Source organism: Acanthisitta chloris, unplaced genomic scaffold (genome assembly GCF_000695815.1).
Source record: "Acanthisitta chloris isolate BGI_N310 unplaced genomic scaffold, ASM69581v1 scaffold9755, whole genome shotgun sequence".
NCBI lineage: Eukaryota > Metazoa > Chordata > Aves > Passeriformes > Acanthisittidae > Acanthisitta > Acanthisitta chloris.
In genome coordinates, this window is record NW_008672093.1 from 54,233 (window position 1) to 69,098 (window position 14,866).

Here is a 14,866-nt window from a genome sequence, read left to right on the forward strand (position 1 = left end):
GTGGTCTGATATTTCACAGAATCATAGAATCAACTGGGCTGGAAAAGGCCTCAAAGATCATCTCATCCAGCCCCTTTGACCCACTGCTTTCATGTACAGTTCAGAGAAGAGTATTTAAAACACACACTCATTTCTTTAGCAGCTGCTGATGGGAACAAAAGGAGTTGATTAACTGAAAGAGGAGTAAATTTCGAACAGAAAAGAAAACAATTTTTCATACATCATAAATGCAGCCTGTTAAGTTCACAGCTATGCTGAGATAAATACCATTTCTGATTTGTAGGGACTGCATGGCTCCCTTTACCACAGTTGGAGTGACACGAGCTAAGATTATTATAAAGATAAATAAAATCATCATCTGGAACAGTCAGCAATAAAACGTCCTTCAAATGTATGCCATAGTAGACAGTGAAATTAACTGGGAGTGCAGTATTTGTCCCTGGTACCACCAGGCAAGGAATGGAGCATGCAGGTGAGAATAGGTGGGCTGGGTCACAGACCAAGCTTCTGCATCCTGCTCTGAAGTGCAGTGACAAAGTCCTTCCTCAGTGACTTCTGTTTTTCTAGTTCCTCTTTTGGCTCAATTGTCTTCTCTAAAATTAGAGTTTCACTTCTAATGTAATGTTGCATAAAGCACTTCAACAGAGATTTTGAGATATTGTCCCTCAGCAGAAACAGGGTGAGAGAAAGAGCAGCTCCATATTGCTGGGCATCAATCAGCTCAGGCTCTGCTAGGAACATACATACTCTTTGTGTAGAGTGGAGGTGAATAGGAATAGTGAGGAGCAGGAGCACAAGGCCACATGGAAATTTAACTCTTCTTTAATTTAAAGTTTCACCAGGAGCAAGCAACTGGCAACATAAGGTCTTTTGGGAATGTTTTTATAGATACTAAAATTGAATCTTGGTTCTGAGTAAATATTAAAGACCATGGGATACATTTAACCATGCACTGATGAGAGTTAATGTTTACACTATTGATAAGTGATTAACCTTTACAATATCTAGGCAGGCTGAAGGCTTGACTGAGAAATACCTGGCTTAGGTTCAGTGGAGGTAGTATAAGTGTGTATACAAGTTATGGGAAATGGTTGCTGTCAGCTTTACTCAGTCCGGGCTTGTTTGTGCTCCTGCAATCTCATATCCTTGCTTGCAGCAATTTGTCTAAAAATTGTTGCCCTTATTTTTTTTCAGGAGTTTGCTACAATTACTTGGATAGTGTAGTCACTGATTAAAAATGTTGGTTTGGGAAAAATGTGTTTCATGTCTTAGTGTAATCAAAACAAGCATATTTTTAGTGCATAGATTAGCTGGACATGGCAAATCTTTAGCTCCACCTAGGGTTTGCCTGAGATGTTTAATGTATTTCAGACCTTACGGAAATGGAAATTGAACTTTCTGGTAATACGTTGTTTTAAAAGTCACCTATTTTATAGTGCTGATGGGGAATTGTTGCAGGGGAACTTTCAAGTGGGTGCCTACAGTAATCAGTGGCACAGGTAATGCCCAGGTTTTCCTCAGGGGCAATAGAAAGGGTCACCGCTAAACTGTCATGCTGGTTGTTTTATGACTATCTTATAAATTACTTTTCTCTCCTAATGTTACGGAGAAGGAGAGAACACTGTGAGCATGAAACTTGGATTCACACAAAATAGGAAATTTCATAATCAGTGGAAACCACTATTCTCTGGAATAAACTCCTTTCGTACAGTGATGTCATCTAGCTTTACATGCCTTTTGCATTTCATTGCAAATGAATGTTTTGTAGGAACATTCTCTATTAGGAGTAAAACCAGGAAAGATGTGTCAAGCATAGTGTAGGAATACTTCTGTACCTAACAAACAGTTAATTCAGGCTTCGTGAATAATTCTGAGATCTTCAGGATGTTCTGAACACCATTCAGTTTAGTTCTGTATCATAGAATAGTTTGGGTTGGAAGGAAGCTTAAAAATCATCTAGTTCCAACCCCCCTGCTAAGGGCAGGGAACCTTCCACTAGCACAGGGTGCTCAGAGCCCCATCCAACCTGGTCCTGAACATCTCCAGGGATGGGAAATCCTCTCTGGACAAGTTGCTCCAGTGCCTCACCACTCTTATAGTAAAGAATGGTTTACAAATGTCTGATCTAAATGTACCCTCATTCAGCTTCCAGCTGTTGCCCCTTATCCTATCACTACATGCCCTTGTGAAAAGTCCCTCTCCAATGTTCTTGTAAGGCCTTTAGGTATGGGAAAGCGCTATAAGGTCTCCCTGGAGCCTTCTGTTCTCCAGGCTGAACTGCCTCAAGTCTTTCAGCCTGTCTTGATAGGAGAGGTGCTCCAGCCCTCTGATCAACTTAGTGATCCTCCTGTGAACGCACTTCAACAGGTCAGCCTCTTTCTTCTGGACCCAGCACTCCAGGTGGGGTCTCACAACAGCAGAGTAGAAGGGAGAATCACCTTCTTCAGCTTGCTGGCCATGCTGCTTTTGATGCAGCCCAGGACACGGTTGGCTCTCAAGGTAGCAAGTGCACGTTCCTGGGTCTTGTTGAGCTTTTCATCCACAAATGCCTCCAGCCCTCCCCTGGTTATTCTTGATCCATTCTCTGGGAAGCCTGTACTTGTGTTTGGGATTGCCCTGACCTAGGTGCAGGATATGGCTAAGTGTGAAGATTTACAAGGTTTGATATTATATAGAATATTTTTATTTTCAGAGCTTATGCTCATGTTTTCTATCATCTCAATTGTTTTCCCACCCTAGAGCTAATATCTCTACTATGTCCATAAAGATGTAGGTGGTATGTGACAAATGTTGTCCTGCAGAGATGTGGCATGGAGTTTTGAGAGGGACAGTTGTGACCCAGTGCTGTTTAAAGTGGATAAGATTTGCATTTAGTACAAAGTCTACTGCAACTGTAATGGTAACAGACTGGTTTATTGTTTAATGGGATGGAGTGAAAAATGTATTTTTAAGTTAAATGTTGATATGTGACTGCTGTAAATTAATCCCTCTAATAAGGTTGTCTGAGTTTGCTTTTCTGCTGAGGAGCAAAATTCAATTTATCATCTCAAAGTCTGATCTTCTGGGGTTTTTTCATTTATACAATCCTCATTACAGAAATTGGATCAATCATCATTACAGCTATTGTCAGCTTTCTTAAAGAAAGGTAACATCACCTGTTAGACAGGAAGGACTGAAACACTGAAGGAATAAGGGCCACCTTTGTAAGGGAAATGTGTTTAGCTACCTACTAAGATGCCTAAATCTGACATTATGTTCCACTTACAATCCCAAGACACTTTGAAATCCTAAGTCCTAGTGTAGCAGTGTCCACATTTCTGATCTTGCCACCTACAATTCACTGTGCAGGGCCAGGATATGGTCTGGAGCACTGCTCCATCATGTCTGTGGAGTTCAGTGTCAGCCTGCATCCTCAGAGCATTCTCATCCCGGGCACAGTAAGGACAGCAGGAAGGAATCTGTGTCACAGGACACTGCTTGAAGGACCCATTCTTCTGGGACAAACAGTTGTGGTGATGCTCTCCTGGCCATGCTCTGCTGCTAGACAGTTAGAGGTAAGGCAAAGCATGGTCACCTGAGGTTTTGAGAGTGTCTGTAGCCTGCTTGCTCCCTTACTTGAGACACCAAGGCAGTCTGCAGCTGCCTCTACCACTAAGGGCAGGTGACTTCTCAGCAGCTTGAAGGACCCATTCTTCTGGGACAAACAGTTGTGGTGATGCTCTCCTGGCCATGCTCTGCTGCTAGACAGTTAGAGGTAAGGCAAAGCATGGTCACCTGAGGTTTTGAGAGTGTCTGTAGCCTGCTTGCTCCCTTACTTGAGACACCAAGGCAGTCTGCAGCTGCCTCTACCACTAAGGGCAGGTGACTTCTCAGCAGCAGCCACTGTCACACTCACCACTCTTGTCATTCCCCTGCCACCAGCATCTTGTTCCCCTGCTTCCTCATCCCCACAATGCTCACCCCAAATCACTACCTTCCTTTTGCAAGGTGGGAGCAGCTGGTGCTACCTACTCATCCTTGGTGTGGCAAAATTTATTTTTTTACTAAACTGCTGAGGAGCTCTGAGCCAATGTTGTCACATGCATAAAATAAAGCACACATGCTTTAATTGCAGAATTTAGGGCTGGTTCTTAGAGCCTCCAACTGTAATTTAATTTCCAACTACCTTCCCAGGTCTCCCAGGAATGCTTATTTTAATTCACTAAATTGACAATTTGCAGTAACTTGTGGAATTATCCGTGCCTTTGGCCGTTTTCAAAAATAAGCCAAACAAATTGCCGCGTTCCCTTGGATCACATTAATGGTCTCACATGTGAGGCTTGAGGAGGGAGAACTTTTTGTGCATGAATGACAAAGAGACACTGAAGAGTGTATTAATCATTTTAGTTGTCATTACATATATAAGTGGACCAAGGAGACAAGGGGCAAAAGGCAGCCCGTGCAGTGGCCTCTGCAAGTTAACACTCTTGAATTCTTAGAAACAGACTAGCCCAATTAGGACAACCTGTCTTGTGTTCATACCCTGACAAATCTTCCCGTAGCAGTTTAAGACATTATTGTCCCATCTGTCCTCCATAACCTTCTCTGAAATCATAAGTTCTTCATAAGGAAATAGGTCTCAAAACAGCAAGCTGTGAACTGGAGCAGGGACGTGCTCTGCCTTCAACTGATTCTGCTGTGTTACTGCTGTCCTGTACCACAGCTGAGGTGGAGCAGTGAAGGACACTGTTTAATACCCATAAGCTTGTTTGTTGTAACCTGTCTGTAGAGGACATTTCAGCTCAGCTAACACCCCTGATCACAGCTGTGGCAGTATTTCACAGGAGGAGAAGCTGTTTTATTGCACTTGCAAATGAGAAAATGAACTGTTGGAGTTTATGGGTGAATTTACTGGGTGCTAATATATACTGTATGCAAACCTAAATTCAGAAGGGATAATTCTGCTAAGTGTGAATGGGGAATGTGGCTCTATTAAAAAGTGCATGTTCAGTATTCATTTTGGTAAATAGGACTACACTCAGGAAAAACATCATGTTATTCATTAGAATAAATTATCACATACAATTTCTGTTTTGAGACTACCCAAAGTCATTGGAGTCCCCTATGGAGTAATGGTCTCCTCAGCTACTGTTTTGAAACTCCATGGCAGGTCTCAGTCACTTGAGCTGGAAAATACTGATGAAGAGTGTGTGTGCAGAAATGCATGTATCTCCTGCCAGAAGATATACACATACTAATTACAGAATCACAGAATCAGTTAGGCTGGAAGGGACCACAATGGGTCATCTTGTTATTCTTCTTAAGAAAGGGAAAATAAATAACACAATAATAAAATACAGAGCATGACAGGAAATGTTTAATTTTAGTGTTTAGTTTCTGTTGTCTTTGTAGATAAATGACATTGCAGTTCCTTTCTCTTTTGTGACAGATCTGAGCTATCTTGTTTATGTTACTTAATTAAAAAAATAAATCACTAGCAGTAATATGTAGGTGTACAGTAGTGTCTGTAACTATTTGTCTGTGAATGTTTTCATCCATCTAGGTAAAGTGAAGTGTAAAGCTTGGTTACAATCCTTTAATATATCCAAGTAATAAACTGTTATTGTGGTGTTGTGGATAATAAAACACAAAGATGCATGAAGTACAACCATGGCAAATAAATTAGGGCATCCTGTATACTCAATATAATGGTTTCTCTTCCAGGATGAAGCATCAGATGCATTAGATGGCAGTTAGTATGAAGGAAGTAATTAAAAAGAAGGGATTAAACAGCAACTAAGAGTAGGAGAAGGGGGAATGCTATGAAAAACAGACTGGAAGAGGGGAAAAATGTGTCACTGTAACATAAGCATTTGTAGCAGACCACTTTGAACATGCAATAGAGACTACATGAGCAGTCCTCTATGGTGTGGGATGGTTGGAGCACTTTTTATTTGTTTTGTTTAGGAAAAATTCTGCAGTAATTTCATCTTTTTGATACATAAAAATCAGCAGAGATCACAAAAATAGCGGAAGTTGTTGACACCTGCATAACTAAATCTCTTGTAAGATTTTTTTTTTAGCTTTAGATATACATATATATCCAACTCCCTGACTCTCTAGCTGTCTTCATCTTTTATCACCCAAACACAGCTGCATGTAAGGAGTGGTTCATGAACACTGGATTGCAATGATCAAAAGACCTTCTTATGTAGACTTACAGCTTTTGGAAGACAGTGACTGAGAAGAACACTTGGTAGTTAAAGCAATAAGCAACTTAACCTGCAGTTGTAGAGCAACATTTTGGCTCACAGGGTGAAGTCTGTTCTGAGATATTTGAGCTAGAGAGTACCGAGGCGGTTAGAAATGTAGTATCACCCCACTGTCTGCAGCACTGCTGAGAGTGTTGGAGGAGCACTGCTATCAGATCTTGTGTTTACGTGCTAAAATAGATGTTGGAAAATGAGAAAGATAATTCAAGGCCTAGGAAAATTCAGCATATTTATGCAATTCTCAAGAAGGCTCGGAATTGGTTTAGACATGTTCTGTGGAAGATACTCATCTTGTCCAATTGAAATCTCTGCACTGCAATTTTCTACATCTAAGCTAGTTGCCTAGACTTCTGTGAGAGTGAATAGAAAAATTTCCTCTGTGCTATTCATCTCAACTTGAACTGGTCATTAAAATATGTCCTACAACGTTTCTGAATGTGCTTTTTTTTTTAACTTTCAATTCCCTCTAAAGCAAGTCTAGAGAAGAAACTCAGGTGTAAAAACTGATAATGTAAATCTCCAAGGTAACCAAGGTGAGATGAATCCCGCTTTGAACATTCAGGGGAAGAAAAAAGCATTACAAGATGCAAAGAAACTATTTATATTCACAGAAATATAACTGGGATGTATAACTATTTCTCTAGTGTTGGAACTAAACAGCATGTTTCTTTCTTCTTCTCTTTTCTAGAATGATTACAAGAAACTGTCTATGCAATGTAAAGATTTTGTAGTTGGACTCCTTGATTTGTGCAGAAATACAGAAGAAGTGGAAGCTATTTTGAATGGTGATGTAGAGATGAGCCACGGAGAACACGGTCGCCCCAGCCTTAGCCGCTTAAAACTCGCCATTAAGTATGAAGTTAAAAAAGTAAGCAATTATGTTGATCAAACAGGCATGTCATGATAGTGGTATTAAATTGTGCCAGTATTAAATACTTACGTTTTGGTAGGCTATGACACTTTAAATGAACTTTCTGGCCCTTTTGCACAATGTCCTTATGCAAATAGTCCTTATTCCTGCAAATATGACAACTTATGCCAGCTGAGAAAAATGGATTTTTCCATGTTAGCATGTGAAAATATGACATACTCTTTCATAACTGAAGATTATATAGCATTCTTCACAAAACAAAAAGACTTTAATTTCTGAAACAGTAAAATTAAAATTATAAATGTGAGAAACATACAGAGTTTGCCCAGATAAGTTTGTTTAATTTGCCTTAGATGAAATTAATAATTTGTGATGGAACACAGTGTCAATAAATAACAGTTTTTTTAATTAAAGTATTTATTGTTGCTGATGGGAACAGGCCTGCATGCTGGGTGATTTGGCTTATCAAAATAGTTTTTCTTATGCCCTCATTAATGCTCTTTTGAATATAAGCTGAGTTGTTGCTATTTCAGCATTTTTAATGTCCTTCATATAACAGCATTTTAATAGAAGTTATTCTGACAGCATTATTATTTTTGTGCTCTTTTTCTTTATTACAGTTTGTAGCACATCCAAACTGCCAGCAACAACTTCTCTCAATCTGGTATGAGAATTTGTCAGGTTTACGGCAACAGACCATGGCAGTGAAGTTTCTGGTTGTTCTTGCTGTTGCAGTAGGGCTGCCTTTCCTTTCAATGGCTTACTGGATTGCTCCTTGCAGTAAGGTCAGTCTGTGAAATCTCATAATGGCCTTTTATTAACTCCTGTGTCATCTGTACATAGATTCCTGTCTGACAAAGACAGGCTTAAATAATGCATCATAAACATGTTATTGCAAAGCCAAATTAGAATGGAATTTCTGCAAGATTGTGTGTTCAGACAATTGTAAGTACAACAGGTTAATGTGTTGTGTTAAATGCAATGTATATTAAATTAAGTTACAACGGTTTAGCAAGAGTTGCCTTGTAGAAATCCTGCTTTACAAACAGTGTGTCAAACTGTTTTTCATTAGTTCTTGGCATAGTAAGCAGATACAGAGGATACTAATTTTCCATTGATTCAGAAACAGACTGTTAAAGCTGTGGGTTGATTGCAATTACCTAAAAGACAATTTTATTTTTCATGATTAAAAATTAATAGATGAAAGTCAATGAAATATGAATGCCAGAAACTAAAACAATCATCAGTTTTCCAGAAGTCAAAATTAGCTGTGTTACCTTGTCAAGGCAGTGCTAATATTCATCATATTTCATGAGGTCTTCAAAGCAGTTATGCAACCTTCTCTGCATCATTTGCAATGCACTGCCTGGATTTGGATGCTACTGATATATTTGGTTTGGATGGTGGAAAGCCTTTCCAATAAAGATGGTTTACAATCTCTGACCTCAGTGAATTTTGTGTTGAATCTCTGTATTAGTTGGTCACTATCCATTTTGAATGGACGCTGATGGAAATTTTCCCTTAAAAGTACAATAGGGAAAACCCGGCATCCTCTAAGGGTTATTCAACATGTTGCAGTATAAGAGCCACAATTCTAGCAGGTACAATGATTTCAGGGGAAGAGGAAGCTTGAAAGAGAGGACTGAGGTTTTTGTGAGGTTCTCTGAGAGAAGAAAGGTGGGCCTTTTTTGGGTTTGTGATATTTTTCATTTCTTTCAGTCTGGCAATAAAAGACAGTTATATTATTTTCACTTTTCTGTATAGTGACTAGTGGTTTTATGAATACTTTTGTCTTGAAACATGCCTTGAGATTCAACACACTTCAGTAATTGGTTTTCTACTATAGCAGTGACTTATCTATTTCTCATTTTCCCTTTTCAATGACTTATTGGATCTTAAACTAAATTTGAACAATTGTACATTCTGAAAAATGTATTTCAGAGTAGGTTTTTAAAGTCAAGATACTAGTAACAATATTGTTTAAGGTTGTACTTCTGTCACTATTTATTCGATTCATTGTGTGATTTAGGTGTTGAATGCTTTTTGTTTCATTGTGTTCTTCAAATATAAAATCTAATCCTCCTTTTTCACCGATTGCCAGTTCATACAGTATGCTTTGCTCATACTTCAAAATTTGATTCTTGTTTTTGAAGGCAAAAATATTCACTGTTTAATCTCAAGATAGGATGGCTCCAATATAGAACATGATCTGCATCAACAGAGTCCATTCTGTGTATGAATTGATGGAATTTTATAGGTGTCTTCTCCTCCTACTGAGATAAAGTACCCATTCTTTTTCCCTGTTTGGTACTATATAGTGCAGTGACAGAAGAGCAAGAAAATGTTCCCAGTATTTGTGGTGAAAATAGCAGCTTGCCATGGAGTTGTTATGCACATTTCTTTATATTCTCATGCTAAGGCTCTGAGAAAGGCAAAAATGCCTTTATGACATTTGCAACATCTCCGCCAGTTACCTGTATTGCTGGCCAGTTTCCTCTTTAGGAAAAAGCTCATTTGAGTTTCAACTAGATACTGAATTGAAGGTTTCAGATCTGAAAGGAATTTCATAGAAATGTGTGGACAGTCCTGTTGATTCATCAGGAATTCACTACTATCAGGTGCCAAAAGGAATTAAGATTGTCTTGAATTTCAGCCATCAGTCCACACAGAGGCATGTCAAAACTTTGTGAACTGTTTGCTCTGCTTTTATGATTGTTAATTCAGTGTAAATACTGACATCATTAACCCAGAAGTTCTAGAATAGTATTTAATTACATGATATGAAAGAGTAAAAACTTTTCCAGTTGTCTGCAAGAATTGCTAATGTCTCTGCTCTTCAGCTCTAATTAGTAATAGAATTTAGATTTTGAGTGTTATGAATTCACAAGTAATTCAGTCAGCCTCTGGCCAAGATGAGGGATCTGAATTTGAAACTGGGTTGTCTTTTGCAGTTCCCAGCCACCTGAGGTTGGCATTTCTGGAAAAGTAATTTGAAAAAACCCCACATGCTTTCTAGAAGCATGTTCTGAGGGTTATACAAATTCCTCTTTTGAATTGTGGTAGAGGAAAAGAAGTTGAACACTGTGTCCAGTATATGAGAAGCTGGAAAAATTTTGTTCCTAAAAAAGTATACGCATTATTCTTTTTTTTTTTTTTTTTGGGTTCAGGCCTTTCCTCCTTTGTGATAGATATGGTACCTGGAGTCCTATTTTATAATTTCTATATCAATGCCATGCTCCATAATGTTGCAAGAGTAATTGTTTCTGCAGGGTCACAAGGGGAGAATAATATGAATCACTGACTCCAGACACCACCAATTTCAGGTGACCCGATATACAGATAAACACATGTCAAAGTGTCCACCATGTAACCATTGTGTATCTTGTCCTAACCCAAACCAGCATCTAAAATACTCTCCAAAACTCCATTGCAAACCAAAAAGCATAGCACAGAGGATCAGAATCTGGAAAAGAACCCAAACCAAAGCCCCAAGCTATTTAAAACACAGAGATTCAGAGCATTTAGAAGATCATGTCCTTGGTCTGTGCAGTCGGAGGGAATTTATTATGTCAAAATCACAGTGAAAGTGTATTTAGGAGAGGCTGTAGCTTATGGAAAAGTCCAGAGTTGCAGGATTATGGCCTTGTCTTTACATGCTGGGGTTTTTTTTTCTCCCTGATTCACATTTTCTGACCTATATCTTCTCCATAAAGAGATGCAGAATTTTAGAAGTGTAATTTCAAGATTTTTTTGGATCACTGCCATATGGCAGTGTCATAATAACTTCCAGTGGTTTTGTAATCAGTTCAACCAAAATCCTGCTTCCAGGGAGAATTTGCTATATATATTTGCTATATATAAATTACTTTTCTGTTTCCTTTGAAGGGCTGGGAGGCAGGGTGCTAGGAGTTCAATCTCTTTAATTTTATCTTTCTTGATCAAGGGATGTATAACATTACCTCCTTCAGTGTTTTTTCTTCTTTTCTGGCTATGTCTCTTTCTCTGGCAACTCTCACCTAACCCATCTTCGTTTGTGAATACAAGAATAATGCGTTTAAAAGGACACTGTCAAGGTACTTTATAATTTTCCAGCTCTGCTTTGTTGTGTGTTGTTTATGACTGTTCCTTCCTAGTTTGAAATAAAATCTTTCCACGTGATGATTGCCTGTTCTCTTTGTAGTTCATGCAAAATAATTGGTTGTTGAAGTTCATCTCATGAGGCTGACAGACTATTTTATTTAATAAAAGAGAAATGAATTCTGTTGAGTGAGAAATGTAATGAATGATATGGATTTGAAAAGTAATATAAAGGAGAAAGAAGACCAAACTTTGTGCCTGCTAACCTTGACAGTGTTCCTTTAACAGTATCTTATATTTATATTTGTCTAGTTTTCTAAATGTGATCTGTATTTGAGACCTTAACATTGCATCCTTGGCTCCATCCTCTTATTCTGTGTTTCTGTAAAAGATGACTGTAGGGGCAGCAAAATTCTGACTTTCTGTACCAAAAATATGAATATCAATGACATACCTTTCTGTTTTCCATTCCAGACACAGATTGTTGTATGTTTTAGCTGAGATCCGTGACACTTGCTTTCAATTATTTCCAAGCAATTTTTGTCAGATACAAACATGGTCTTAGCCTAAAATTAAAAAGTATTTTTCTGCAGCTGCCAACTATGTGGACAAGCTAAGGCTTTTGATATTAATACAGGCACTTTCAAAAATAAAGTAAATAATCGTTAAAAGTTCAATCTTGTTTGAGTTTGTATGGAACTTTTAGGGTTTTTAAATGTTGTGCTAAACCATTTCAAAGTTGTTCTTAGTCATGACAAAGCTGAGTACTTTTCCACTGAAGTAGTCAGGAGGAAATTAAGACTCTGTAGAACTATGAACATAACCTTATGAGGCCTCATTACTTTTTTTTAAAAAAAGAAAAGAAGTTAAGAAAACTGCACAATAACTTTATTAGATTCATGTCAGTCAGGAAATGCAATTCTTTGGTCATAATTCACTCATGGTGATAATTTAATGCTTTTAGTAAGTGTTAAAATCTTATTTTCTTTCTTGCCTCATAAAGATGACTGGCATGTAAAAAATTCAACAACTATAATAGATTTTTCTCTTGATTATCTATAATAGACATAGATGCCCCAAAATAATTATGGAATTATTCAAATAACTGAGTTAAAAATACAGATAGAACATCAATGAAACTGATAGATTATTCCTCTGAAAATAGCAAATCAGTAGAAACTCCTAAAGACAACTGTCAACATGGCATCATAGTATACAACATTTTCCGAATATTTGTTCTGTTGTATTAGTGAAATATATGATTATCTGTGTTACTGTTCTTTCTATATATTTTTGTTTTGGAAGAAGCCAATGCAATATCCTTGTGTTTCATAATCTCTGTTGCAGCTGGGGAGGATAATGCGTGGACCATTTATGAAGTTTGTAGCCCATGCAGCCTCTTTCACCATTTTTCTTGGTCTGCTTGTCATGAATGCAGCTGACAGGTTTGATGGCACCAAACTCCGACCTAATGAAACAACAGACAATGTAAAACAGCTGTTTAGGATGAAAACATCCTGTTTCTCATGGATGGAGATGCTCATTATTTCTTGGGTAATAGGTAAATATTTTTGCTTTAATTTGCCTTGCTGTGATTTCAGGTGAAACTGAACCCAATTGAATCCTTCACTATTAATGTTTTGTGTAAAAATGGCAACAGAGGGAGTTTATTCAGCTATCTGCATTCCCACATGGGCTTCATGTTTTTTATTGGATGTCAGCAGAATTCACGTGTGCCTAGTTGAACACAAACATTCAGGTTAAGGATTTAGGTGAAATCTACATCATCTGAATAGGAATTATTTCAGTTTTGTGAATATCGAAGCAAAGTGTCCACCAGTTTTCTGGGGTTTTCAAGTCGCGCTGTGTCAACTCCTGAGGGGAAAGATTTCCACATGATGGGCCAAGTTTTTCTGCGTCCGATTGTCTCTTTCTGCTAAGATTCTCTTATTTTGGAAGTATGCCTCCAGAACTAATGGTGCCTAGCTGAATGTATTACTTACTGACAAAAGAGAAGAAGAATATAGACCTCTGAACATTTGGCAGTAGATTTTTCCATCCCAACATAAGGATGAAATGAGTGCTATGAATAGTATTCTGAGCTGACCTATTCAATTTGGTGATGTAGTACTATTCAGCACCAGAACTTGAGAGCAGACCCTCCAAAATATTTTAGCTGCCAGATTCTTTTCTACGAGTCTAATACCTTTTATTCCAGTAGGATCTAGATGCCCAAATATTTTAAGCATCTAGGTTCTGGTTGTTAGTTAGGTCAGTAATATGTGATAGTTAAATTCAAGCTAAGTAAAATATCTTTCCATTCAAGACCTTATGCATTTAAAATATTTGGCTTTTATGATCTCTCTGTGATTGAAATTTGTACACCAACTGATTCTTATAGCTTTAAAAGACTTTGGCAGTCTTTATATATTTAATCATAAAGTTGTTTGTACATTAATGTAATGTGCATTGTAGGAATAATGTAGCACTTAGATTTCCAAAATCTATAAAAATCAATATTTTAATCTGATAATAAAGGAATAAATAATAATTTCTCAGCTTGAAGTTCTAGTTCTCTAATTTCATCTATTTTAATTTATTTCAATATTGTGCATAATACGGTTTATGAAAAAATCATTCAGTGCATACAGATGTAATATTGAACTTAGTTACTGTAATTGACATTATTATTTTTCCTTACCTGAAAATGACAAAAAGTTCCTTCAGACAATTTGATAAGTGCAAAAACTAGTGACATTAGTCCATTCAGCTTTTTATTAACTCTCTTCAGAGTCCTAGAATCATAGTTCATAATTATATAATTTTTATCCTGAAAAGAAAAAGGATTTGCTCAATAAAAGACATGTCATAAACTAATACTGTACTTTTATATTTTATTAATAAGGGAGAACAATTAGGAATCAAAAGATACCTTTGTCCTATATTAGCTCTGAGTCTTACCTTCATTCTCATTTGTCACATATATTTTCAATTTCAGTAAGAGAGACTATGCCTAGGGTTACTCTGCAAATAAGAAAATGAGTTCTGCTGTTAGCTCTACCACTGTTATATGATCATGCCAGAGCATTTCAGCTCTTTCCATTTCTTCCTGTCTCTGTAACAGATGGTGATACTCACATCTCATTGTTCTCTTTGAAAGCTTATGTAGTTGTGCAGGAAAGAGCAGTCTGAAAGATTGTTATTATTACTCACATGAGAAAGAAGTCTTGGAATGTATACGAATTGGCAGGTACAAGGATTTTATTTTGTGTTCAAACTCCAACTGATTAAAATTGTTTTGAGTTTGGCTGCAACCAGGAGCACGTCCTAGGTATAGTAAAATATAAAATAAATCAAGTTCGAAGGTAAAAGAACATGCTGTTTTCTCTCTTCTGTCTTATACAGGCATGATATGGTCTGAGTGTAAAGAAATTTGGTCTCAAGGTCCAAAGGAATACCTTTTTGAGTTGTGGAATATGCTTGATTTTGGTATGTTAGCAATTTTTGCAGCATCATTCATAGCGAGGTTTATGGCATTTTGGCATGCATCCAGAGCCCAGAACTTCGTTGATGCAAATATGAAAGATTTGACAAGTCCAACACTGGATCCCAACATAAAATACTACACCTTGGGTGAGTAAATTGCACATGATTAAGATTTACTTCT

The 14,866-nt window shown here is 37.5% G+C and overlaps 1 protein-coding gene across 1 annotated transcript in view; it reads left to right on the forward strand.

The window, feature by feature from the left end:
• The window catches only part of TRPC6 (transient receptor potential cation channel, subfamily C, member 6), a 33,808-nt gene that overhangs the window by 2,155 nt on the left and 16,787 nt on the right, over positions 1-14,866 (forward strand). The window contains exons 2-5 of the mRNA XM_009074380.1: positions 6,940-7,119; positions 7,743-7,907; positions 12,547-12,760; positions 14,605-14,832. Coding sequence (XP_009072628.1) covers positions 6,940-7,119; positions 7,743-7,907; positions 12,547-12,760; positions 14,605-14,832 — 787 coding nt within the window. The remainder of the gene's footprint in view (positions 1-6,939; positions 7,120-7,742; positions 7,908-12,546; positions 12,761-14,604; positions 14,833-14,866) is intronic.